The 24,217-nt window shown below is 45.2% G+C and overlaps 1 protein-coding gene across 1 annotated transcript; it reads left to right on the forward strand.

Moving 5' to 3' along the window:
* The first annotated feature begins 133 nt into the window (after nucleotides 1–133).
* DNAJB11 (DnaJ heat shock protein family (Hsp40) member B11) lies at nucleotides 134–18,273 on the forward strand. The gene is made up of 10 exons (XM_062211212.1): nucleotides 134–397; nucleotides 5,459–5,615; nucleotides 8,236–8,333; nucleotides 10,527–10,659; nucleotides 14,129–14,271; nucleotides 14,762–14,844; nucleotides 15,452–15,509; nucleotides 16,474–16,585; nucleotides 17,013–17,172; nucleotides 17,828–18,273. Exons 1-10 carry the CDS (start codon nucleotides 330–332, stop codon nucleotides 17,890–17,892), a joined length of 1,077 nt encoding a protein of 358 aa, XP_062067196.1. The 5' UTR covers nucleotides 134–329; the 3' UTR covers nucleotides 17,893–18,273.
* Nucleotides 18,274–24,217: the final 5,944 nt, after the last annotated feature.

A 24,217-nucleotide genomic window follows, 5' to 3' on the forward strand; every position in this document is an offset into this window, starting at 1 on the left:
CGGGAGCTGAGGCTGCAGTTCTGAAGCGTAACTGGCTGTGCGCGCCGCCTCGGAGGTGAAGTGTACTGTGCTGATTGGCCCTGAGGTGCCGGCCGCGTGTGATGTCCTGGCCAGTGATTGGCTCTCGCTTGCTGGGGGCTTCTCTCGCCGGGACTCGGACTCCCGGGAAGTGGTCTGGCCGGGAGGGGGCCAGCCAGCTGTCTCTGCGGGCCGAGCGAGAGGGCCCCCGGCGTGAGACGGCCTCACAGGGCCGGGTGGGCTGGTGAGCGGACGCGGCGGCCGAGGAAGCTGTGAGGAGGGCTTGGGCCACGGTCCGGCGTGGAGGAACCATGGCCCCGCAGAACCTGGGCACCTTCTGCCTGTTGCTGCTGTACCTCATCGGGGCCGTGATCGCCGGGTGAGGAACCGGCACCCGCGGGCCCGGGCTTGGAGCGTCAGCGTTTGCTGGGAAGCGGCGGGGTGGGCACTGAGGGGGCGGTAGGAGAAACGACTTTCCCCGATGAGGGAGTGGCGAGAGGGCATCGCAGCGGGGCGGCCGTGAGTTGGCAGCGTGGGACAGGCTGGTGGGTCGGGGGGAGAGCTGTGCGTGATCCCCGTGGGAGGCTTTAGATCCCAAGGCTCCGTAAAGCTAAATTTGCCCGGAGGAGTGGGAGTTGGATGCAGTGCCAAAGACGGCGTTTGGGGGCGGAGTGAGTTTGCGGGGGAGAAGGGGGCTGTGAGCGGAAGCAGGGTCGCCGGGTGCTAGGGAGCGAAGGGGCGCCCGGCGGTGACTGCCAGGCAGAGATTTGAGAGTCGCTGTGCCCTACTGAACCGAAAAACGGAGCCTGCGAGGAACCACGGGGAGGCTGGCATTAAAGTGAGAGGGTGGTCATGCCGGGCCAGGTGAGCAGAGCAGTGGCAAAGCCATGCAGGGGCTGAAGGAATTGGGGTCGAGGAAGCAGACAGAACCGCTGGAGAGCCTTGTAGTTCCCAGCTTCCGGAGCCGTTGAGTCTAAGCCGTCCTCATGCGCCGCTGTCTCTCTCCATGGTACATCCTGGAGAAGCTGACTTGGCTTTTGAGCGGGAAGCGAAGTTCTCCAACAGGTAGTAAACTGGGATTCTAGCCCACACTTGTGAACTCTGTAACCTCGAAGGACCCAGCTAAGTCCTCATCTCTAACATGAGAATAATAATGTGCTACCCTTAGGCATGCAGTAGGAACAGGTGAGCTCTTGAGGGTCCTCCCAGGCTTTAACAGGACCCTAAAAACCTGGCAACCCAGGAAGTGGTGTGCCAGGGTCATATTTTGGGATGCAAGGAAGAGCAGACCTCAGTTTCTAGCAATTTAGAGGTTATTCTAAATGGGAAGGTACTACCTAGTAGGACTTTAAGTGCTTCTTACTCTCTTAAAAGATTTTAAAATGACTTTGTTGTCATTTTTCCTTTTAAACATCTAAAGTTTCTGAGAAGTTAACTTCTAGATAATGTTTCTGATTTTTTTCCTTGGTATGTTTTTGTTAGTAATTTTTACACTTAAAGTAGCAAGTAAGGTGTTTAATAAAACATCAGTATAAATATTGTTAATAGTGGAGCTTTGAATTTTGGTTATTCATACAGACAGCTCTTAAGAACTGTAATGTTATAACTACCGTTGCTACTGGTGCTTTACATCGTGGTTCTTGGTAAGGGCTTCTCCTAACTATAATTTTGACACTGAGCCATACCAGCCATCTTTTTCCTGCATTTTTTGAGCTGTCATTTAACCATTTTCATATCAAGTACCTTCTAAGTAAGCCCCACTCATTATACTGTTAGCCCTTTTGCTATGAATTTTAGCATTTCTTTTGTTTGTTTGGTTCTTATCTCTAGAGATGCAAAGTATACATTCTGAGATTGGAGGAAGAACACCCATAATTAAGACTCCACGGAATCCCTTTGGGTGATCATTTTAAAAACTAACGCATGAAATAATTAAATGACTTTATTTCCTAAAGTGTAACCAAGAACTGTTGAAATTTTTTTTTAAAATATTCTGTCATGTATCGTCAGGAGCTTGACATCCTGAGCATTTTTCCCTGGTGTACTTTCTTTTTTTTTTTTTTTTGTTTTTTTTTTTGTTTTTTTTTTTGTTTTTTTTGACAGGCAGAGTTAGACAGTGAGAGAGAGACAGAGTGACAGGTCTTCTTTCTGTTGGTTCACCCCCGAAATGGCTGCTACGGCCGGTGCGCTGCGCCAATCCAAAGCCAGGAGCCAGGTGCTTCCTCCTGGTCTCCCATGCAGGTGCAGGGCCCAAGCACTTGGGCCATCCTCCACTGCCTTCCTGGGCCACAGCAGAGAGCTGGACTGGAAAAGGAGCAACCAGGACAGAATCTGGTACCCCAACTGGGACTAGAACCCGGGGTGCCGGTGCCGCAGGTGGAGGATTAGCCTAATTAGAGCCATGGCGCCAGCCTCCCTGGTGCATTTTTAAATTATCATTTAAAAACAGGTAGTTATTCACGTGAACGGCAGTGTTAGATTTTCCATCTGCTGGCTCACTCCCCAAGTGGCCACAGCAGCCCAGGCTGGTCAGGTGGAAACCAGGAGCCTGGAACTCCATCCAGGTTTCCCATGTGGGCACTCCGATATGGGATACCAGTTTCGCTCCTGGCAGCTTACTCTGCTGCACCAAAATGCTGGCCCCTAAAATTCTTAGTTGAGAGCGGGCATTTGACTTAGCAGTTAAGAAGGCCCCATCTACCATTGCAGTGCCTGAGTTTAATGTGTGGCTCCAGATCCCAGTTCTAACCTCCCATCAGTGTGGACCCTGGAAGGCAGTAGAGGATGCCTCAAATTATTGGTCCTTGCCACTCACATGGGAGACTAGATTGAGTTCCCAGCACCTAGCTGCAGCCCTGCCCCAACTTCAGCTGTTGGCAAGCCTTCGAACAGTGACCCAGCAAATGGAAACACTTGCTCTCTCTCACTCTCTTTCTCTTTCTTTCAAATACAGATTTTAAATAAAACAATAAAATGACTGTTACTGCTAAATCTTTATGGCTGTTGTGAATAACTTTGCCATCCCTGTTACTGAGAAAATATTTTTAGAGTAAATTCTGATGGCTCAAATGACTCTGGCAGAAGGAGCAGACTTTTGTGAGCATTATTATTATTTTTTTAATTTACAACATGATTTTAGGATTTATTTTGTTTGAAAGAGTTATAGAGGCCGGTGCCGCGGCTCAATAGGCTAATCCTCCGCCTTGCGGCGCCGGCACACCGGGTTCTAGTCCCGGTCAGGGTGCCGGATTCTGTCCCGGTTGCTCCTCTTGCAGGCCAGCTCTCTGCTGTGGCCCGGGAGTGCAGTGGAGGATGGCCCAAGTGCTTGGGCCCTGCAACCCATGGGAGACCAGGATAAGCACCTGGCTCCTGCCATCGGATCAGCGCAGTGGGCCGGCCGCAGCACACCAGCCGCAGTGGCCAGTGGAGGGTGAACCAACGGCAAAGGAAGACCTTTCTCTCTGTCTCTCTCTCTCTCTCACTGTCCACTCTGCCTGTCAAAAAAAAAGAAAGAGTTACAGAGAGAGAAAGTGAGAGAGTTCTTCATCTGCTGGCTCACTCCCCCAAATGACTGCTATGGCCAGGGCTGGGCTAAATCGAAGCCAGCAGCCAGGGGATTATTCTGGGGCTCCCATATGAGTATAAGGTCCCAACAACTTGGGCCATCTTCTGATGCTTTTCCAGGTACATAAGCAGGAAGCTAGATGGGAAGTGGGGCAGCCAGGACTTGAACCAGCACCTTTATGGCTTGCCAGTGTCACAGACAGTGGCTTTACCCACTACACCAGAACACCAGCGCCAAGCATTCTTATTTCATTCAAGGAATATTTGTTGATCTTTTCAATAGGCCAGGTATGATCCCTGAAAGTTTATTATAGTCTGACTCAATCTTTCCGTTACCACTACTTACAAAGTTCCCTTTTACAATTGATTGGATTCTAGCACAGTCCCTAGCAATAAGTTCAGTAGATCTCCATCTTTTGTACCACTTCATATTATATGCGTGGCACAGCTGCAGAGACATACTGGTTTCTGTATATGGGCTTTAGCCATGTCTGTAATAAAGGCTTAACTTAGACAAACTGCAGTAACTACTAGGAATAAATGCAAGATTGATAGTCTTTTCCCTTTCAGCAAAACACACCACAACTCATGCATCCAGATGAGTGTTATTCTCTCTTTAGATTTGTATTTGGACTTGGCATAACCTCTCTGTTTTAACCTCTAAAGGTAACTTCAATCACTTTAACAATTCCAAGAGCAATACTTTTAGGACATTTATGTGACATCATCTTTTTGAATAATGAAAATCATACTTGGAGGTTATTTGAGTTTTAGAAATAGTCAAAAGTCATTTGGAACCACAATAGGGACAAAAGGGAGAGTTAATTTAATATATGGTTATCATCCCAAAACAATGTCTGATCATAAAATAAGAAAATTGTTTTCTTATCTGAATTGCTTTAAAAAAAAAAAAAAAAAGGTTTATTTAGAAGTCAGAGTTACGCAGAGAGAGTTCATTCCCCGATTGGCCACAACGGCTGGAGCTGTGTTGATCCGAAGCCAGGAGCTTTTTCCAGGTCTCCCAAGTCCTTGGGCTCCTGCAGGACTTGGGCCATCTTCTGCTTTCGCAGGCCATAGCAGAGAGCTGGATTGGAAGTAGAGCAGCCAGGACTCGAACCTGCGCCCATAAGGGATGCCAGCACTGCAGGTGGTGGCTTTACCGCTACACCACAGCACCAGCCCCACTCTTGTCTGAATTTCTAAAAGGGGAGTGAGTACCGCAAATGTTTCAGATAATCTAACATTGCCCAAAAAGTCCATAGCATACCATTGTGATCATTTCAAAATGTAAGACTCCTTGCACATTCTGATGTGTTCTATTTGAGTCATTCTTTTTGTGTATAGAGTATGTGTGTGTCACATATACCTTCATTTTTGTACTTTGCTCAGAAACAAACCTAAATGTAATGGGGGTGGGTGCAGGGAGGAGCTGTTCACTTCTGAAAACTGTAAGGAATAGGGACAACCATTTAGCCTAATGGTAAAAATGCCCACATCCCACATCAGAGTACCTGGGTTCAATTCCCAGCTGCACTCCTGGCTCCAGCTTCTTGCCCATGCTGACCCTGGGAAGCAACAGTGATGGCTCAGTTGAATTCTTGGCCACCCATGTGGGAGACCCGGATTGCAATCCCAGATCCTGGCTTAGCTGTGACTCAGCCCAGCTATTGTGGGCATTTAGGGAGTGAACCAACAAATGGGAGTGTGCTCGCTCGCTCTCTTTCTGCCTCTATAATAAACAAATAAAAATATTTTAAAAATAAGACAATAAGTTTGTGATGGATTAAAAATTAATTTAAAAATTAGAGAATAATTTTTAAAATTACAAATGTAAGACATAACTCTTTAATGAAATATTCTCTTCCACCCTTCTCAGGCGTGATTTCTATAAGATTTTGGGGGTACCTCGAAGTGCCTCAATAAAGGATATTAAGAAGGCCTATAGGAAACTAGCCCTGCAGCTTCATCCTGATCGGAACCCTGATGATCCACGAGCCCAGGAGAAATTCCAGGATCTGGGTGCTGCTTATGAGGTAAGTCAGGAAAAAAGATAACACATAACAGAGAAACACTCTCTTTTGGTCACTTCTGGTTTTAAAAATAAGCAATAGGTGAAAGTGATATTTGATGCTACTTTTAGTAGATTTTACATTCATGTTAGTGGATACCATCTCCTGCCTTTTTCATGTTATTTATTTTAATAAGGAGAATAACGTTTAAAAAGAATGAATAAATGTGAGTAAAGTTGAGACATTGATAAGTAGACTAACTGATTGATCTGTTGATCAATGAATTGGGAGCTAGAGCCAGATTGAAACAACTCTTAAGTGAGAGTTGCAAATGCCCATGCGCATTTGAACCAGAAGGACGTAACGCCGGGCAGGGGTAAGATGACACAGGACAATGGATGGTCTGCGTCCATTGGGAGCAGTAGGAATTGATGAGGACTAACTAAAGCCCTTTTCTCCCATTTCAAGGGAGAAGTTACTCAGCCCAGCCAGTTTTTGCCATATACACATGCAAACACTGTTGCCAGATCTAATTTTTTTAAAAGAAATTGTACATATAGGTTTTGTATAAATTCTCCAGATTGTAAAAATTTTGGCAGCTTGATCAATTCCTTTTTTTTTTTTTTTTTTTTTTAAGATTCATTCTTTGAAAAGCAAAGTGACAGAGTGAGTAGAGACGGAGAGAAATCTTGCATATGCTGGTTCACTCCAAAATGGCTGCAACAGCTAGGACTGGTCCAAGCTGAAGCCAGAAACCAGAAACTACATCCCAGTCTCCCCCACAGGTGGTAGGGGCCAAGGTACTTGGACTGTCACCTGCTGTTGTCCCAGACACATTAGCAGGGAATTGGATCAGAAATGAAGCAGCTGGGGCTCAAAACAGGCGCTCTGTTGTAGGATACAGGTGTTGCAGGTGGTGGCTTACCACTGCACGACAATGCCAGCCCCTAAATTTCTTTCTTATGCAGATCAAATAAAATGCATAGTTTGACTTTTCAACCTCTAATCTAGAGGTCAAAACATTTTCATGTGTTTCATCTTATTTAATCATCACTAGAACACCGTGAAATATAGTAGAGCTGGGTCTACTTTTATTCTTGTTTTTTTTTTTTTAAAAAAAGCCACACAAGGGGCTGGCGCTGTGGCACAGTGGGTTAACACCCTGGCCTGAAGCGCCAGTTGAAGACCCAGCTGCTCCACTTCCGATCCAGCTCTCTGCTATGGCCCAGGAAGGCAGTGGAGGATGGCCCAAGCCCTTGGGCCCCTGTATCCATGTGGGAGACCTGGAAGAAGCTCTGGCCATTGCGGCTAATTGGGGAGTGAACCATCGGATGGAAGACCACTGTCTCTCTGCCTCTCTTCTCTCTGTGTAACTCTGACTTTCATATAAATAAATCTTTAAAAAAAAAAAAGTCACACAAAAAAATTAACTCCAGAAGTCATCAAGATAAAACTTTTGTTGTTGTTGTTAGAGAGAGAGAGACAGAGAGAAGGGTCTTCCTTTTCCGTTGGTTCACCCCCCAAATGGCTGCTACTGTCGGCGCACTTCGCCAATCCGAAGCCATGAGCCAGGCGCTTCCTCCTGGTCTCCCACTCGGGTGCAGGGCCCAACACTTGGGCCATCCTCCACTGCATTCCTGGGCCACAGCAGAGAGCTGGACTGGAAGAGGGGCAACCGGGACAGAACCGGCACCCCAACTGGGACTAGAACCCGGGGTGCCGGCGCCTCAGGCAGAGGATTAGCAAGTTTATGTATATTAAAGAACGATTTAAAAATTTTTATTTTCAAAGGTATATATGTGCAAATTTTAAAGAGTATGGAAACTTCCTTTGTTTTTACATTCTTTAGTATCATAGAAATAGTAGACTCAATGCGAAGGCTTCTAGCCATCAATGTGAATATAGTTTTCTAAAACCATTAAAACTTAGAAAATTCTTCTTCTTCAGTGAAACTGACCTTGAGCAACTTTCATAGAGCAGCGTCCCTTACTCATCTCTCTCTGGTTCAGCCTTAAGATATTGTGAATTTAATACACGTGAAAAAGGCAGATAACATTCTTTGAAAATGGGCTTCTACATATACCAGAATGTGGAAATACAGAATATAGACCTGCTCTGGAAGGCCCGGCATCTGACTCCTTGACGTGCCAGTCCCCTCACGTGTGCCGGGGGTTGTGGATGGTGCGGACATGTGGGATCTGTTCTGATTTACTGCTCTGTCACTGGTGACAATCTGTCATGGGCGTGTCCTGGTTTATAGTTTAGAAAGATAATACAGCTTGCTGGTTAACAGCTTAAGCACTGGATTCAAACTGCATGGGAAGAGGAATCCATCTACCTGTTTCCACCTGGACTTTCACAGCCACATCCCTAATCTCAGATACGATTGTTAAGTGAGTCTGAGGTTTGATAATATTAAACTAAAAACATGAATCGGACAATGTGGAATGGACAATATATCAATAATTTAGTCTGTTAGGAAAAATAACGTATAAATAGGCTTTAAAAGCATGCATAATGAAAACTACATTTCCCTAATATCTTAGTTACAATGTCAGAGTCAAAAAACAAAAAACATACATGTGAACCAACCTTAGCTAAATATTAACTCATGATCTTTTCCTCTGCCGGCTTTTATCCCCAGGTTCTGTCAGACAGTGAAAAACGGAAACAGTATGACACCTATGGTGAGGAAGGACTAAAAGATGGTCATCAGAGCTCCCATGGAGACATATTTTCACAGTGAGTGATTTGCCCATTTGCCAAGCAATCGTGTCTGAGAGTGGATCACTTAGTGTTTATTAAAAAAGAGTTATCTGTACTCCCTAGTTCAAAAGCTTTTGAAGATGAGTAATCCCCCTTGGGAGAAGAGAGTTGTTTCACAAACTTGAGGAAGAGAGATGGCACCAAGAAGGCTGTCCATATAGCTAACCATATCAGTTAAATCAACCCTGACAGTTTTGGGTGATAGATGCCTGAAACCAATGCATCATCACCTGTTTGCTAGCTTTGAATCTCTGAACATTAAGCAAAAATTTTTCTCATAAGCAGAAAGAATAAAAGAAAAAATTCCCACTGCCGTACCCAGAGCTGCCTTTTTCATCCTGTCAATCAGAAGGGGATGCTGCTGATAACAAGCGTTGTGGGAAGGAATTAGGGTAGAGGTTGTTCATCTCCTGGCGTGCACAGGTTTCTGGGAGTCCTGATGGCTGGAATAATAAACACTTCTAACCACTTTTTGAACTCTGTTTGATGATGCCTGTACCAGGAGATCTTAATCTTGGGTTTCAGATCTGAAGTTATAAAAAAAGATGTTTGAATCTGCATTTTTATGGAGAGAAATTTCATTGCTTTCTTCAGATTCTCAAAGGGTTCTGTGAAACCTTTTCTAAAAGAAGTAAGATCCTTGTTGCATACAATAGCTTCTCCCATTTAGTATTTGGGGAGGACAGTAGATTTGAGGACTGATAAAGATGTGTATGTGTAAGAAATGTGATTAGGATGACTTTCTCTCCACCAGGACTGACATGATTGTTGTGTCCTACTAAGCAAATGCTTGCTCCCATTGGCTATTCATAGTGGTACCAAGGGATGCCAGGAAGAAAAAACTCCTGCCATCACCACCCTGTCCTCCCTCCTTGCTGTCTAAGATTTAGGGACTCTATTTACCAGGGTTGGTTGGTGAAGAAAGAAGCTATATAGTTGTCATCATCACCGTGCTAATATCTGAATCTTCTGTGTAACCACCTGTATTGGTCAGTGTTTTGTTAGTATAACAAAAACTGTGAGGCAGCCTAATTTATAAAGATTTATTTTGGCTACTGTTATGGAGGTTCACAGTCTGAGCTCAAGCTGTCCCCATTGGTTCAGCCTCCCATGATGGTGCTCTTACATTTGGAGCTCAGGACTCAGTGGCAAGAAGCCTGTGTATCTGTCACATTGGTGTGGTCTTTTTTTTTTTTTTTTTTTAATATTTATTTATTTGAAAGGTAGAGTTATAGAGAGGCAGAGGCAGAGAGAGAGGTCTTCCATCCGCTGGTTCACTCCCCAAATGGCCATAATGACTGGAGCTGGGCTGATCCAAAACCAGAAGCCTGTAGCTTCTTCCAGGTCTCCCACGTGGGTGCAGGGGCCCAAGCACTTGGACCATCTTCTACTGCTTTCCCAGGCCATTAGCAGGGAGCTGGATCAGATGTGGAGCAGCTGGGTTTTGAACCTGCACCCATATGGGATGCCAGTACTGCAGGCAGCAGTTTTACCTGCTGTGCCCACAGCACCAGCCCCTGTGTGGTCTCTTACAAAGTCACCAGGGTTTAATCATGAGGGCTCTACTGTAATGACCCAACTCAGTCACTTCCCAAAGGTCCTGCCTCTGAACATCACAACTGGTATATTAACTCAAGACTTGAGGGACTCAACCCCTAAGCTCAGGGGGATAAATATTCAAGCCATACCAACACCAAAAATTAACATTAAGATTAGAGCACCTGTACAACTAAAGTTCACTGTATCAATCTCAAAGTGGTGCTTTTGTTAGAAAAATTAATTTTGATCTTATAAAGAGGCCAGCATTTTCTTTTCCTCAAGGACTACGATTTTACTAAGAGTGATAATTTTTAAGCTTATTTAACTGCGTACCCAAGATTTAATGAGTACTTAGTACTAGTAATCATTTCATCAATTGAGTTCAACATTGAATTCATTGACAGTGTATGCTGTGCCGAGTGTAGGGGCCAGATTGTATTAAAACCTAAGTTTTTTTGTGGTGAGGAGGGCATTGAAGCTGATACTGTGTAAATTAAAAATTGTATGACTGCAGTGTTTTGAAAATGTTGAAAATTTTGCATTGGTAGGAAACAAAACGTGAAGAAACCTGAATAATTTTGAGACTCAAACTCTGAGTACTTTTCCTGATGATTTCACATTTTTCTCTAGCTTCTTTGGAGATTTTGGTTTCATGTTTGGAGGAACCCCTCGTCAACAAGACAGAAATATTCCAAGAGGAAGCGATATCATTGTCGATCTGGAAGTCACTTTGGAAGAAGTATATGCTGGGAATTTTGTGGAAGTAAGTTCATGATGACTCACATAACTCGTTTTTTCCTGAATCTAATAAGTTTCTATATACCTTCTCTGTCTTCTTTTTAACTTTTTTTTTAAAAGATTTATTTATTTATTTGAAAAGCAGAAGCAGAGAGAGAGAAAGAGGTCTTCCATCTGCTGACTCACTCCCCAAATGATCACAACAGCCAGAGCTGGGCCAATCCAAAGCCTGGAGTTTCATCCAGGTCTCCCACACAGGTGCAGGGGCCCAGGGGCTTGGGTGATCTTCCACTGCTTTCCCAGGCCATAGCAGAGAGCTAGATTGGAAGTAGAGCAGCTGGGACTCGAACTGTTGCCCATATGAAATGCCAGCACTGCAGGCAGCAGCTTTACCGACTACGCCACAGTGCTGGCCCCTATGTTCTCTGTCTTGTAAAAGGTGAAGAAGAGTGATCAGATGCCCAGAATTGAGTTAATCATAATCCTTGGATCATGATACACTGTTATCATTGTTTAACAACTCATGACCCAGACCAAAAACTAAAACAAGATCCATGACTTAATCGCCCTATCCTGTTCCTTTTCCTTTCTTCTGACATAATTGCTATCCTGAATTTTGTCCTTATTGTTCCTTTGCAATTCTTGTTTGTTCTATTGTATATATATGTATTTTATATATATATATATATATATATATATATATATATATATACACACACACACACACATACATGCATGCATGCTTGAATAATACCATTTGGGTTTTTATTTTGTTGAAGAGGGATATCATTCATTATTTTCTGGGCCTGGCTCTATTATTTCTTACTGTTTCATGTTGTTTTTGTCTTCCTTACCTCCTTATGTATTGTCATGCTTGTTTAGGTTCTTGATCTGTTTTCTCTAGTACGTTTGCTTAAAATATATGTGTAACCCAGTTTTTTGTCTTTTGGGGGACAGAGTTTAGTTATTCTGGCCTATGAGCTCATTCCCATATGGATATCAACAGTATCTTTCCCTGTAGAGCATGTTGGGGTGAGCCTTTGCTCAGTGGTTTTGACTGTGTTTTGTCTGTCTGTTTCCTTGCAGTATTTTGCTTGGTGTCTAGGGTTTTCTGTGGAGTGGTGCAAATAGTACTTGTGCCAAGGCAGTTCAGAAGAGGCCAGTACAGAACTTCAACTGCTTTTTGCTAGTATCGTCTTGCTGCCCTGACTGGGGTGTAGGCACTACCCGACCCACATACTAACTCTGGGATGTTCTCGTGACGTCTCTGTTACTGTTTCCTGGAATCTGTGTTTTCTTGTAGTTTTTCTAGGATTCTGGAAGAGCTGGCAGCCTAGCTTCTGTGCCAACTTGACAAGAAACATCATCTTAGTTGTGACTGTTGCTCTGAACATTTGAAAGAAGAGAGCTAGCTAGTCAAAGAAGATGTGACTAGCTCATAATACTGTTGTTCAGACTGCAGGATAGAAGAAAGGGGCATTACAATTTCCTAGGTCATCTCCACACATTGAAGAGGTTGTTTAGGTAGGAGAAACAGTGGAGCCTAATTAACTCCCACCTTCCTTCCCTAACCTGCTGTTCTTCAGTTATTGTTAATACACAAAATACAAAGATCCTTCAGAAAGTTGTGGAGGGGTGGACGTTTGGCCTAGTGGTTAAGACACTCGTGTCCCATAGAGCAGTACCTGAGTTGGAGCCCCAGCTCTTTGCCTGATTCCAGCTTCTTCCTGATGCAGACTCTGGGAGGCAGCAGTGATGGCTCAGGTAGTTCCTGCCACCCACGTGAAAGGCCGCTCCTGCCTTCAGTTTGGCCCAGTTCCGGCCACTGTGGAGAGTGAACCAGTGGATGGGACCTCTCTCTTCTGTCTCTATCACCATCTTCCTCCCTTTCTCTAGCTCTTTGTGTCTCTGTCTGCTTCTCAAAGAAAAAAAATTAAAAGTTCTTGAAAAATTGTATGAAAAGATAAGTGTATTCTGGTATAAAATATTTTAAAGCCATCCATCCATACAAAAGGTCTTAAAAAGTTCATGGAGAATTTATATTATGAAAAAAGCTATGCATGAATTTAAAAAAAATTTTTTTCAGCAAAAAACTTAACTTTTAGTTCCATTTTTCCATGGACTTTTTAAAATACCCATGTATATCACTTTTCACAAACAAAGTCCTCTGTAGTCTAATCATGGTAAAAAATGTGAATACCCTCACTATTTAAAAATGTTTTAAGAAAAGATTACCTTAAGAGATAGGGTATGATTAGAAGCATGAACTTTGCAAGTAGTCTGCTTTGTTTAGAACTGTGTCCTGCCATGTATTAGTTATGTGACCTTGGACCTGTCACCTGGTCTGTAAAATGGAGATAACAGTACCTACCTCACAAGGTTGCCGGAAGATTAGGTGAATATGTAAAAGTTTTTAGAGCATTGCTTGGTATGTAAGAAGTGCTATAAAGTATTTGCTCTAATTCCTATCATTGTTAGGCTTTATTCTGCTGACCCGGGCTCTCATACACTGGTAATCCTTAAGGGACTGTTCCAAGCGTTGGTGTCATGCTGCTGCGTGAGTATGCGTGCACCTCGTGATTAGGGGTTTGACTAATTAAACAGGCAAAAACAGGGATGTATTTCTTCGTATATATTTCTTTTTTTAAAAAAATTATTTATTTAATTATTTGAAAGGCAGAGTTACAGAGAGGCAGAGGCAGAGAGAGAAAAAGATGTCTTCCATCTGCTGGTTTACTCCCTAAATGGCTGCAACGGCTGGAGTTGGGCCCATCCGAAGCCAGGAGCCAGGAGCTTCTTCTGGGTCTCCCACGTAGGTGCAGGGCCATCTTCTATTGCTTTCCCAGGCCATAGCAGAGAGCTGGATGCGAAGTGGAGCAGCCGGGACTCAAACTGGCGCCCATATGGGATTCCGGCCCTGCAGGCCACTGTGTCACGGCATCAGTCCCTATATTAATTTCACATACTTCGAGAGATCAGAGTGTTTGATTCCAGTCAGCTACAAAGAGATGGCAGCTATGTGTTTTGCTATGTGTTAAGGTATCTGAATGGAGATAGCACTGGAAAACAGTCCAGGGTCGGGTTACCTAGAACAAGGAGCTGTCTTCATTGGGATTAGACTGCAGCCGCACACCAGCTCTGAAGGCTGTGGTTGTTCTTCAGGGGTTGTGCTTTACACGGCCTCGATTTCAGCAGATGTAATTCTGTAACTACCTCAGCCGGGCTCACAAATGCTGATGTTATAAACCTTACTTTGGGTCTCTTCTTTCCTACTCCGCTCTCTCTTTACCTCTCAAACTTTAGAATTTGAGTCGTTTAAATATGTGTTTGCCTCATTCCTGTTTGTGCTCCCCAGGGAGTCCTGTGAGCTCTTGGTCTCCCCGAGGGATGGCTTGTCTGGGAAGGGGCAGCTCCAGGTCCAGCCAGTGGCCAGAGCCCTGGTTGGCTGAGGTCCCCAAAGACAGAGAAGCTGACGTTGTTTATGCACTTCTTAGGTAGTTAGAAACAAACCTGTGGCAAGGCAGGCCCCCGGCAAACGGAAGTGCAACTGTCGGCAAGAGATGCGGACCACCCAGCTGGGCCCAGGGCGCTTCCAGATGACCCAGGAGGTGGTCTGCGATGAGTGCCCTAACGTCAAGTAAGTGAAGCATCTTCTTGGTTCCGCCAAGAAACACTCGAGTAATCGCTTTTGTCTCATGAGGCGTCAGTGGTCCATCCCCCGCTCTTCCTCCCTCCCCTCACCGCGTTCTGCCGAAGGATAGAGCAGGAATGGACGTTTTAACTTTTTCCAGAAGTGTTTCCTCAGAATATGCGTATCTTCTTTAATGTTTCTGAAACAGTGAGCAGCGCTGGCTATTTCTGAGTAGACTTACCAAGTGCTAAGGGTTCCTTTTCTTCCTGCGTGCCTGGCAGAGCGGCCTATGTGTTTGTCTACTACCTAGTAGTTCTGCCCTAAGTTTGGACCTTTAGAAGGTGTGAGTGCATTTCAGAGATCTTTGCAGAGGAGAGGTACATGTAGTCTTCCAAGAAAAAGCTCTGATAACAAAGATAACACTTGAATCATCTGTATCTTGGGTTTTCATTTGTATCTTCATTTTGTTTTTCTTTTTAAATTCTCTTTGTCTTAGACTAGTGAATGAAGAACGAACTCTGGAAGTAGAAATAGAACCTGGAGTGAGAGATGGCATGGAGTACCCCTTTATTGGAGAAGGTGGGATATTGATATTGATGTTTTATGATTATAACTTTCTGCTCTCCACTTACGAATATTTGTCTCACCCCATTTCCTAATGGCCTCGTAGGAAATGCATATAAAATTCGCCACACATGGAGAATCTTTTCTGACCATCATGGTTAGTCACCTGAAGCGGTGTCATTACTATTTGTCCTTCAAATATCATGACCAAAAGTTACTATCAGGTGGCCTCAATTTCACCAGAATTTAAAGTGTCCGGACCTTTATGGATTAATTTTTAACTTGACAGTGAAAGAAGATTCGCTGCCAGACTGTACCTTTGGGCTCAAATTGAAAACTCTAAAAGGATAAAAGCTTTCAGACTTCAGGTTCAGGACATCAATGAATCATTCTTTGTTTGAGAAATAGGTCAAGTTATTTATTACCGTGCCCGAGGCACAAAGTGATCTTATCTTCACTAGTAATCTGAAACGCTGTAACCAGGCAGAGACACTTCCTTCACAGATAAACTTGACAGAATCAGTGCCAAGGTAGTGGCTTAAAAGAATTCTCTCAGCTGCCAAATAGATTTGTGGTATCCGACGTGTGTGACTTACGATATGCTGTCATCTGTTCTGACTAGGCGAGCCTCATGTGGACGGGGAGCCTGGAGACTTACGGTTCCGAATCAAGGTTGTCAAGTAAGTGGCCTAGTTCCAGAGGCTTCTCTACCCCCTGCTTTCCACAGGCATCAGAGCATCCGGTGTTCTTCTCTGTTCCATGCCCTGAACGAGTATTTGTAATTCTTGAACAGTACTGAAAATGGGGGGTTGGACCCCAGGATTGAGCCCCCATTATTATTTACTTAGGACTTACAAGTCCAAAAGATGTCTTAAGGAAAAAAATTGATAGAACAAGTAAGGGCTTGTAAAAGAGAAGCAGACAAGAATAAGAGTCAAGGAGAACTGAAATTTTAGCTGAGGAACTCCGGCACTGTGAAAGAACGGGGGACTTTTCCATAAGCACAAAGTACTGCTTCCTGGGCCTCGGGCTGTCTTGTTTATCCTCTCTTGTTACCACTTTGGAATCAGTGAAGCCTCTGATCTAAAGATTCGCTGGAACAGGGTTCCCACTGGCATCTGGAGGAACAGCCTTCCACTGCCTGAGACTGTCCCTCACCACCATCCTTAGCCCCTGTGATCTCTCCCCCAGCCTTCCTTCCCGACCTTGTCTTTTTCATCACTTCCCAGAGACACTGGCCCATGCGCTGCTCCCAGAATAAGCCTGGTAACTTCTCAAGTCCTTGGCTCTGCAGAATTTCCCTCACCTTGCACTCACCTCATCTGCCTCTCTAAGCAGCTCAGAAACCACCACAGCCACCATTCCTGTTGCCCATCCCCCAGCCGCCATTGCCAGGAGTTGTCTCTCTTTTCCATTTTCTAATGACAGTCCTTCCAGTTGTACACTTTGACTTCTGATTGTAAGCACCTAACTAGCATCTGATATGTGACTTCATTGTCTCGGTTAATACTACACAAAGCCATCTCCAATAAATGCTTATTGTTTGAGAGAGCAATGTTCATCTTTCTCTAAGACATTTCTAACAACTTGTTCAGTGTTCCTGGAGAAAAATGGAAGTTAATCACTTTTACCTTGTGTTTTTAGGCACCCAATATTTGAAAGGAGAGGAGACGATTTGTACACAAACGTGACAGTCTCACTGGTCGAGTCTCTGGTCGGCTTTGAGATGGATATCACTCACTTGGATGGTCACAAGGTAAACGGACCAACCTTCCCGTTTTCTGTTCTTGCAAAGCCTGCCCTGGGTGGCTCTTGAGACGCTTTTGGCCATTTCAGTTATTTAGAACCACAGGGAATCCTTTGAAGCTTTTGCTCTGCCTTCCTGCCTTAGGTCACTGCTGCCCGCCAAGCAGCGACAGCCACAGGCCTTCAGCTGCTCTGCAGTCTTGTCCTTACGGTTTCCATTGATGAAAGCATGACTTTTTTACTTGTTCATGTGTTGATTTTTTTTCTTTGTGTTTTTTAAAACCTCCTTTCTTTGACTCTCATGTCCCGTTTCACTTCCCTTCATTCTGTCTTTGCTGAGCTATAACACTAGCCTGTGCACAAGCGCCCGCTAGAAGCTGTGTGATGTATCCCAAGTGGACCCGTCCTCCTCTAGTCCATTCCCTTTTGCTTTCCAGGTGCATATTTCCCGGGATAAGATCACCAGGCCAGGAGCCAAACTGTGGAAGAAAGGGGAAGGCCTTCCCAACTTCGACAACAACAACATCAAGGGCTCTTTGATAATCACTTTTGATGTAGATTTTCCAAAAGAACAGTTAACACAGGAAACGAGAGAAGGTACGGGGTGTAATGAGTGCATGTGTGTGTATGAGAATAAGGTGGCCATAAACCCTGCAGTGACGTGAGGCATCAACCATTAGCACTAACGGAACACAAGAATAGGAATGGACTTGACCGTCTTTGTAAAGGCAGTGTTTAAAATCTCCTGTTGCTGTGTTACAAAGGCCGTGTTAAACTAGACTTGGAAACCTAGGAAGTGGTATGGTGTATGGAGTGAGACAGAATCACTTGTAACAAACGAGATGGACCCAACTTAAAGCGAAGATGCGCTACACAGCAGCAGCACGAGAGCCATGGGGGAGATGCCTGTGAGGACTTTTCACTTAAATAGTGAAAGAAACGAGTGTGGTAAACGCTGAAAAGAGAACAAGGAAGAAGGAGTGGAAGACTTACCTGAAGAGTTTTCTTTTTGGATCCCACAGGCTTTGTGGGTTTGTGGGCCAGAGGCACAGAAAGCCACAGGGATCCTGTTGGCCACACGTGGGAATGTGTGGGATAGCCCGTGAAGTTGGAGACTGGTAGTTTTTGTTTGTTTAATTCAGATCCATGGTTGTCAGAAGGTCCTTTGTGAGTCTCTTCATGAAACATGTTCTCCAAATGCCACAGAAGCCACATGTTTTCTAATGTGGTCATTTGTCCATTCTTTCTTCAGGTATCAAACAGCTACTGAAACAAGCATCGGTGCAGAAGGTATATAACGGACTCCAAGGATATTAAGAGTGAATAAAATTGGACTTTGTTAAAAATAAGCGAATCAGCGATATTTATTATCAGCAGGGTTTTTTTGTGTGTGTTTATTTGCATTATTCAAGTTTGTCCTAATTTTTTTTCTAATGATCATCATGAAATGAGTAAGAGGGTATAAGAAATTTGTCCGTTTGCATTCAGACAAGAATGACCAGCATAAGGTTTACTAATACCTCTCCCTTTGGGGATTTGATGTCTGGTGCTGCCGCCTGAGTTTCAAGAATTAAAGCTGCAAGAGGACCCCAGAAACAAAAGAAACTCAATATAGAGGGTTGGAGTTCACTGTTAGCGATTCCATTTAAAATGCCAACTGGAGAAGTCTGTTTTTAAATACATGTTATTGTTATTTTTTTCTTGACTCCTGTTTTTTCTCCTGTGAGTTGGGTTTTCCTCCTCCCATCAAGCAGGCTGGATGCACAGCATACAAAAGAATGGTAAAGATCCAACCCCCCTACAAGTAAACACACATGGCGTCTCCTGCAGAGGAGCTGGAGGAAACCGAATAGAAATTGGGGTACACAAGGGGCCGGCGCTGTGGCGCAGCGGGGAAAGCTGCCGCCTGTGATGCCCATATCCCATGTGGGCGTTGGTTTGCAGCCCAGCTGCTCCACTTATCTGAATCCCTGCTAATGGCCTGGGAAAGCAGTAGAAGATGGCCCAAGCACTTGGGCCCATGCGACCCATGTGGGAGACCTGGAAGAAGCTCCTGGCTCCTGGCTTTGGCCTGGCTCAGCCCTGGCCATTGTGGCTGTCTGGGGAGTAAACCAGTGGATGAAAGATCTGTCTCTTTGTCTTCCTCTCTCTATGTAACTCTGACTTTCAAATAAATAAATAAATAAATCTTTTTTAAAAAATGAAATTGGGATATAGGATTCAAGGTTATACAAAGATCTGATTGTCCTTGAGAAAATGTATTTCCCCATTTATTTTGGGAATAATAAAATTGATAGGAGTACTTTAGAAAACCACTGTTCATGTGTCTCAGCTGATTTCAAGATTAGAAAACCTTGGTTTTTGTGTCTTTTAGAAGTAGGATTACCACTGGTTCTAGAAAGGAAATTTAGAAAGTAGCTGCAGCTTGCATTTTCTACTGTCAGAATCTAAATCCATGATTTGGGGACATTTGGCTTTTGGACCACCTTCACTGTGTTACATTATACAGTCACATCACACTCTACTTTTCCTGCATCTTGAACTTTGACCTCAGCTTACACTTCAATGCTGGTGAACTGTTGTTGCAGTGTGTAGAACTGCCTTCCAACCATCTGCATGGTTCCCACCGTGTCCTTGCCTTTGGCCATGCAGTATGCAGTACTATTTAAAAGTATTTTAGAAAGTAAACAAAATATATATACATATGTGAGTTTAGTAGGCCTTTATTTAATGTTTTAAGATTTATTTATTTGAAAAGTGGAGTGACTGAGAAAAAGACCTTCTGTCTGCTGATCCACTCCCCAGATGGCCTCAGCAGCAATGGCTGGACCAAGCCCAAGCCAGGAGCCTAGAACTCCATCATGGGTCTCTCACATGGATGCAGGGCCCAAGCACCTGGGCCATACTCGGCTGCTTTCCCAGCTGCATTATCAAGGAACTGGGTCAGAAGTGGAGCAGCTAGGTCTTGAACCTGCTCTCCAATATGGGATGCTGACATTGCAGGTGGCAGCTTAACTAACCACAGTGTCACAATGCTGGCCCCATTTAGTAGGTTCGTTGTACATTGACTATTCATTATGTATTAAACATCTCCTAGTGGATCGTTTCTTAGAAATGATCATTACTGTTTCCCTAACATGTACTTAGCCCCGGAAACTCTTGATGATTATATGTACTGGCTGATCCCCATTTTTCCAAGATGTATATTCAATTCAGTCATGACACTACGCTAGAGGAAGCTAGAGTTACTAATGTTGGCTAGAAAGACCTAACAGAGCTGGTCCTCTTCCTGCAAAGGAGAATTAATGGGGCGTTGGCATTCCTTTTTACCCCTGTTCTAGACTGCCATGCTTTAATTAGTTAAAAAAAATATATATATATACTTTCATGTTTGGACTCTGAGCCTTGGTTTGCACTGGAGTGCTTTGTCTGCAGCATGTTGTAACTTGGAAAGATAGGAAAGTTTCATTGATTTTGTTGTAATGAACCCTCGTGGCAGGAGCATGGATGATAAGAGGACCATAAAAACAGACTCCAAAGTCCAAGTTTTCTGCACTGTGGTACAAATGCCTTCCCAAAAGTTAGTGCTGTCCAAAAATGGAGTGGTGGTGAGCAAGTACACTGGAGATAACCTCTGTCCAGGAGTGTTGCAGGAAGTGCTCCGAGGTTTAGGGGGATGTAGGAATCCACATTTACGTCCTCTACAAGCTGGAAGCTTTCGTATGTAACAGACTGCCGGTGAGCAGCCGTGAGAACTTGTTGGCTCACTCACTGAGTGAGACAGTATCACTGCGTGTCTGTTAGAAGCTGGGTTCTCAGGGCTTTATCCAGATGGACTTATCTGTGGATGAGGGACTCATCATCCCCAGTTGACAGATGGGGAAGTGGGGTTATGTCTTGCAGCTTACAAGGCGGCCCAGCGTTTGACCACAAGCAGCCTGCTGTAGAGAAAGCGCTCTCTCCTGCCACAAGTTTGTCAGTAGAGAAAACACGCACTCTGGAAAAGGGATGCTAGGTAATTATGGGGGAAAACAGTGTCTTCCGTCCCGCAGGGAAAATAATCCGCGGAGCTATGTGATGAGGCAGAGTGGATACCTGGCCTGGAATCGATGTAATCTGACATTGAGGAAACGAGTGCCCCTCTGAACCTGTTTTCTCACCTGCAAAATGGAGGTGATGCAAGGTGACATTTTTAACATCTGTATTGGTTGGTCAGACATTTTATGCACACGTGTACTTCCTGCCCCTCAGCGGTGTTAGCTATTGATTGGGTTGCTAGATTCATAAACCCTAAATGGTTGCTAGCACTTTGTAATCACTAGGGAAAAAGAACAGGATGTGGGAACTATTTGAAAAGTTGCATCGGGTGTTATTAGGAATGGGAATGGAAAGAAATTGTATCCTATTCCTCAAAAATGAGAAGCTGCTGCTGCTAGCCCTAGTAACATCCTCCGCCCTGAACAACCGTCTGTTCCCTCTGGGGCTTCCGGTGCCTGTTGCTGTTCACTCGACCTTTGGTGTGTCAAACATCCTTCAAAATTAGAGGTGTTATGTGCCAAAGTGGTTACAATGTTGATGCTCTACAATTAGGTTCAGATTCTAATTCTACCACTTACTAGCTGTGCCTCTATCTCACCATTTAGAAATGGTGGTAATGGGCTGGCGCCGTGGCTCAACAGGCTAATCCTCCGCCTTGCGGCGCCGGCACACCGGGTTCTAGTCCCGGTTGGGGCACCGATCCTGTCCCGGTTGCCCCTCTTCCAGGCCAGCTCTCTGCTGTGGCTAGGGAGTGCAGTGGAGGATGGCCCAAGTCCTTGGGTCCTGCACCCCATGGGAGACCAGGATAAGCACCTGGCTCCTGCCATCGGAACAGCACTGTGCGCCGGCCGCAGCGCGCTACCGCGGCGGCCATTGGAGGGTGAACCAACGGCAAAAGGAAGACCTTTCTCTCTGTCTCTCTCTCACTGTCCACTCTGCCTGTCAAAAAAAAAAAAAAAAGAGAGAGAGAGAAATGGTGGTAATGGTACCTGTCTCATAGGCTTATTGGATCATGGGACATTTACAACCGGAAGGTGTGTCTTAGGACACACCAGCGAAAAGGAGCCAGTTAGTACCTCTTATGTTGCTTAACTGAGGTTTGCACGGTTTCTGATTTTTTTTTTTCCTCTGCTATTTATTGCCTCCCCTCTGCAATGCACAATGTTTGTCTCCAGATGGTGCTAAAATAATGCTGTGAGAGATATAAAATCAGCCCTGAAACTCCAGACTTCTTTTTTTTTTTTTTAAGTTATCTTTGGTTATGCCACTAGAAATCGAGCTATTAAGCAAAACAACAATTCAGATCATTTTCAAAACAAATCCTAGTAAGCAATGCACCTTGGCCGTGTCTGCCCTCCTCTCTTAGACTCCCATAAGCCCAACGTAGAGAAGGCAGATTCCAAGTGGGTTGGGTTTGATTTGGTGCTTGATTCTGCCAAAAAGAATAACATAGTTAAAAGTAGAAGATGGCTCCTAGGAACTGATTACAGCTGTGGAAACCATCTCTGGGAGCAAGAAATTGTGATCGGGAATATGCCAGGAACTTCAAGCTTCTGCCTCCCCTACCAGTTAAATCATTGAGCTGGGAGACGAGGACCTGTGATACACAAGGTTTCTAGCAAGGTGTTTGATGGTGCACGTTGTGATATCCTTGGGGACAATCTGAAGGTGGGTGGCAGGATTCGAACCTCACTGAGGATGGCTGAACATGCTGTTGAATCATGGACCAAGGCCAGCCTGGAAGGGAGAGATGCTCTGCTGGCATAAAGGGGAGCTCCGTGCTCAGTCCTGATCTGGTCAATGCTTTTATTGCTGGTGAGCATCCCAAGAAGGGAGACTAGAGCGCCAGCTGCCCTCCTGAGTGTGCAAGTCACTCAGGGCCAGGACACCATAAAGCTGGCCAGACCTGCTTCTGACTCTTGCCTGATGCTTGCTCTGGAGGGTCAGGGGTGGGGTGCACCAGCTTTGTTCACAGCTTCCATAGGGAAGCATGATGGACAGCAATGCTGTCAATGCCACTTGGATCGATGTCTCCCAACACAGTGCTAACTTTTGTGGGCAGAGGGACCATAATTGCAATGGTTGAATAAAAGATATAAACCTCATGGCTGTTGTAAGAAACTCTAAGGTTTCATATCATGAGTGTGAGATGCCTCTGTGCTTTGTGGTTTAGGGAAGGAACCTCCCCCGCAGTGAAGAGAAGGGAGGGTCTCAGGAGAGAGCCTCATGATACCGTAAGGGGGACGGCCCAGTTACGCTGGCCATGGACAAACTACCCCGCACTTAGTGGCTGAAAACAGCTACACTGATTTTTTTTCCTCAGGACTCTGCAGTATGGGCCAGGCTCAGTGGAGATGGCTCCTGGGCTCCCCTGGGCTGTCCTTGGGACAGCTCAAAGGCTGGGGTTGGGATCATGTGAAGATGTCCGGCAGGTGGCTCTGGGAGGATATGGGAGCTGGGCGCTGCTCAAGCAGGGCTCCTTGGCCATTTTTGTCTCAAGGTGGCCCCTGCAACATGCGGCGTTGGCATTACTGGATTTCCTACAGGGAAGCTCAGGGGTCCTGAGTCACATGTCCCCAAAGGAAGAGGGGACATAAATCAAGCCTCTTAAATCAAGGGGCATCTTTTCCGCTGCATTTCTGTTCACAGGACAGCCACGAAGGCACCCGTATTCTTGAGCAGGGGATGGATTAGACTCAATGTTTCAGCAAAAGAACATCTTCAGGGTTCTGAAGGAGTGTGTAAGCATCCAATACGCCCCTGGCTGATTCTGGAAAATCCGATTTGCTCCAGGTGATCACATGAGATGCCCACACAGGCAGCATCTGTGAGGCCGTGAGATGTCCGAACCGCAGTGGAGGAACCACAGGATGCTCATAAGGCCTGAGGGGGTCAGAGGAACTCGCTAAGAGTGAAGGGCTCTCCGTAGTCCACAAGCCCAGCCTCCGTGCCCGCCATCAAGGGAGGAAAGGATTCTGACAGCTGGGATTTCGGGCATGGGCCCTGAGCAATTGTCACGGCGCTCCAGCCTCTGGGGTTGGCCCTCTTTCAGCTGGAGGATCTGGGAAATAGACAGACATCAGTGATCTGCATGAGAACAGGAGGGTGCAGACCAAAGCCGTGGACGCTCAAACCTGAGAAGGACCTCAAATGACAGATCGGGTTCCTGAAGCCTCTCGGGAATGCCTCTGCTGAAGAACATCTGTAGAGAACGGACAGAAGCCCACTCTACGTTCTCAGCCTGCACCCTGCCCAGAAAGGCAGGAACTGCTAGGAGGGACATACACTAAATGGTAGACAAACCGACCCCAGCGCTCTCAGGAGCTGGCTCGAGATGTGCTGTCCGGCAGGTGTGCGTGCAGTGCAAAGCCTCAGACTTCTTCCCTTCTGCTGTTGTGTAGGCAGTAAAGTCATAGCACTTGATGTGGCTCTCCCTGCAGCCCAGCACTGGGGGAATTCATCCCTATTTGCCCAGGACTTTTCCCACTTTGGAAGTGAAAGTCCCATACCCTGGGAACCCCTCCACCCCAGGCAGTCCATGGCAGTTGGCCACCCTAAGCGCCAGCACTGCCAGAGCTGTTTGCACAGAAGTCCCTGCAGCTTA

Source organism: Lepus europaeus, chromosome 2, assembly GCF_033115175.1.
Source record: "Lepus europaeus isolate LE1 chromosome 2, mLepTim1.pri, whole genome shotgun sequence".
Taxonomy (NCBI): domain Eukaryota; kingdom Metazoa; phylum Chordata; class Mammalia; order Lagomorpha; family Leporidae; genus Lepus; species Lepus europaeus.

Coding starts and splice junctions, on each gene's coding strand:
- DNAJB11 (XM_062211212.1), top strand. CDS start 330: ATGGCCCCGCAGAACCTGGGCACCTTCTGCCTGTTGCTGCTGTACCTC. Junction 5,616..8,235: donor ATCTGGGTGCTGCTTATGAG/GTAAGTCAGGAA, acceptor TTTTATCCCCAG/GTTCTGTCAGACAGTGAAAA. Junction 14,845..15,451: donor GTACCCCTTTATTGGAGAAG/GTGGGATATTGA, acceptor TGTTCTGACTAG/GCGAGCCTCATGTGGACGGG.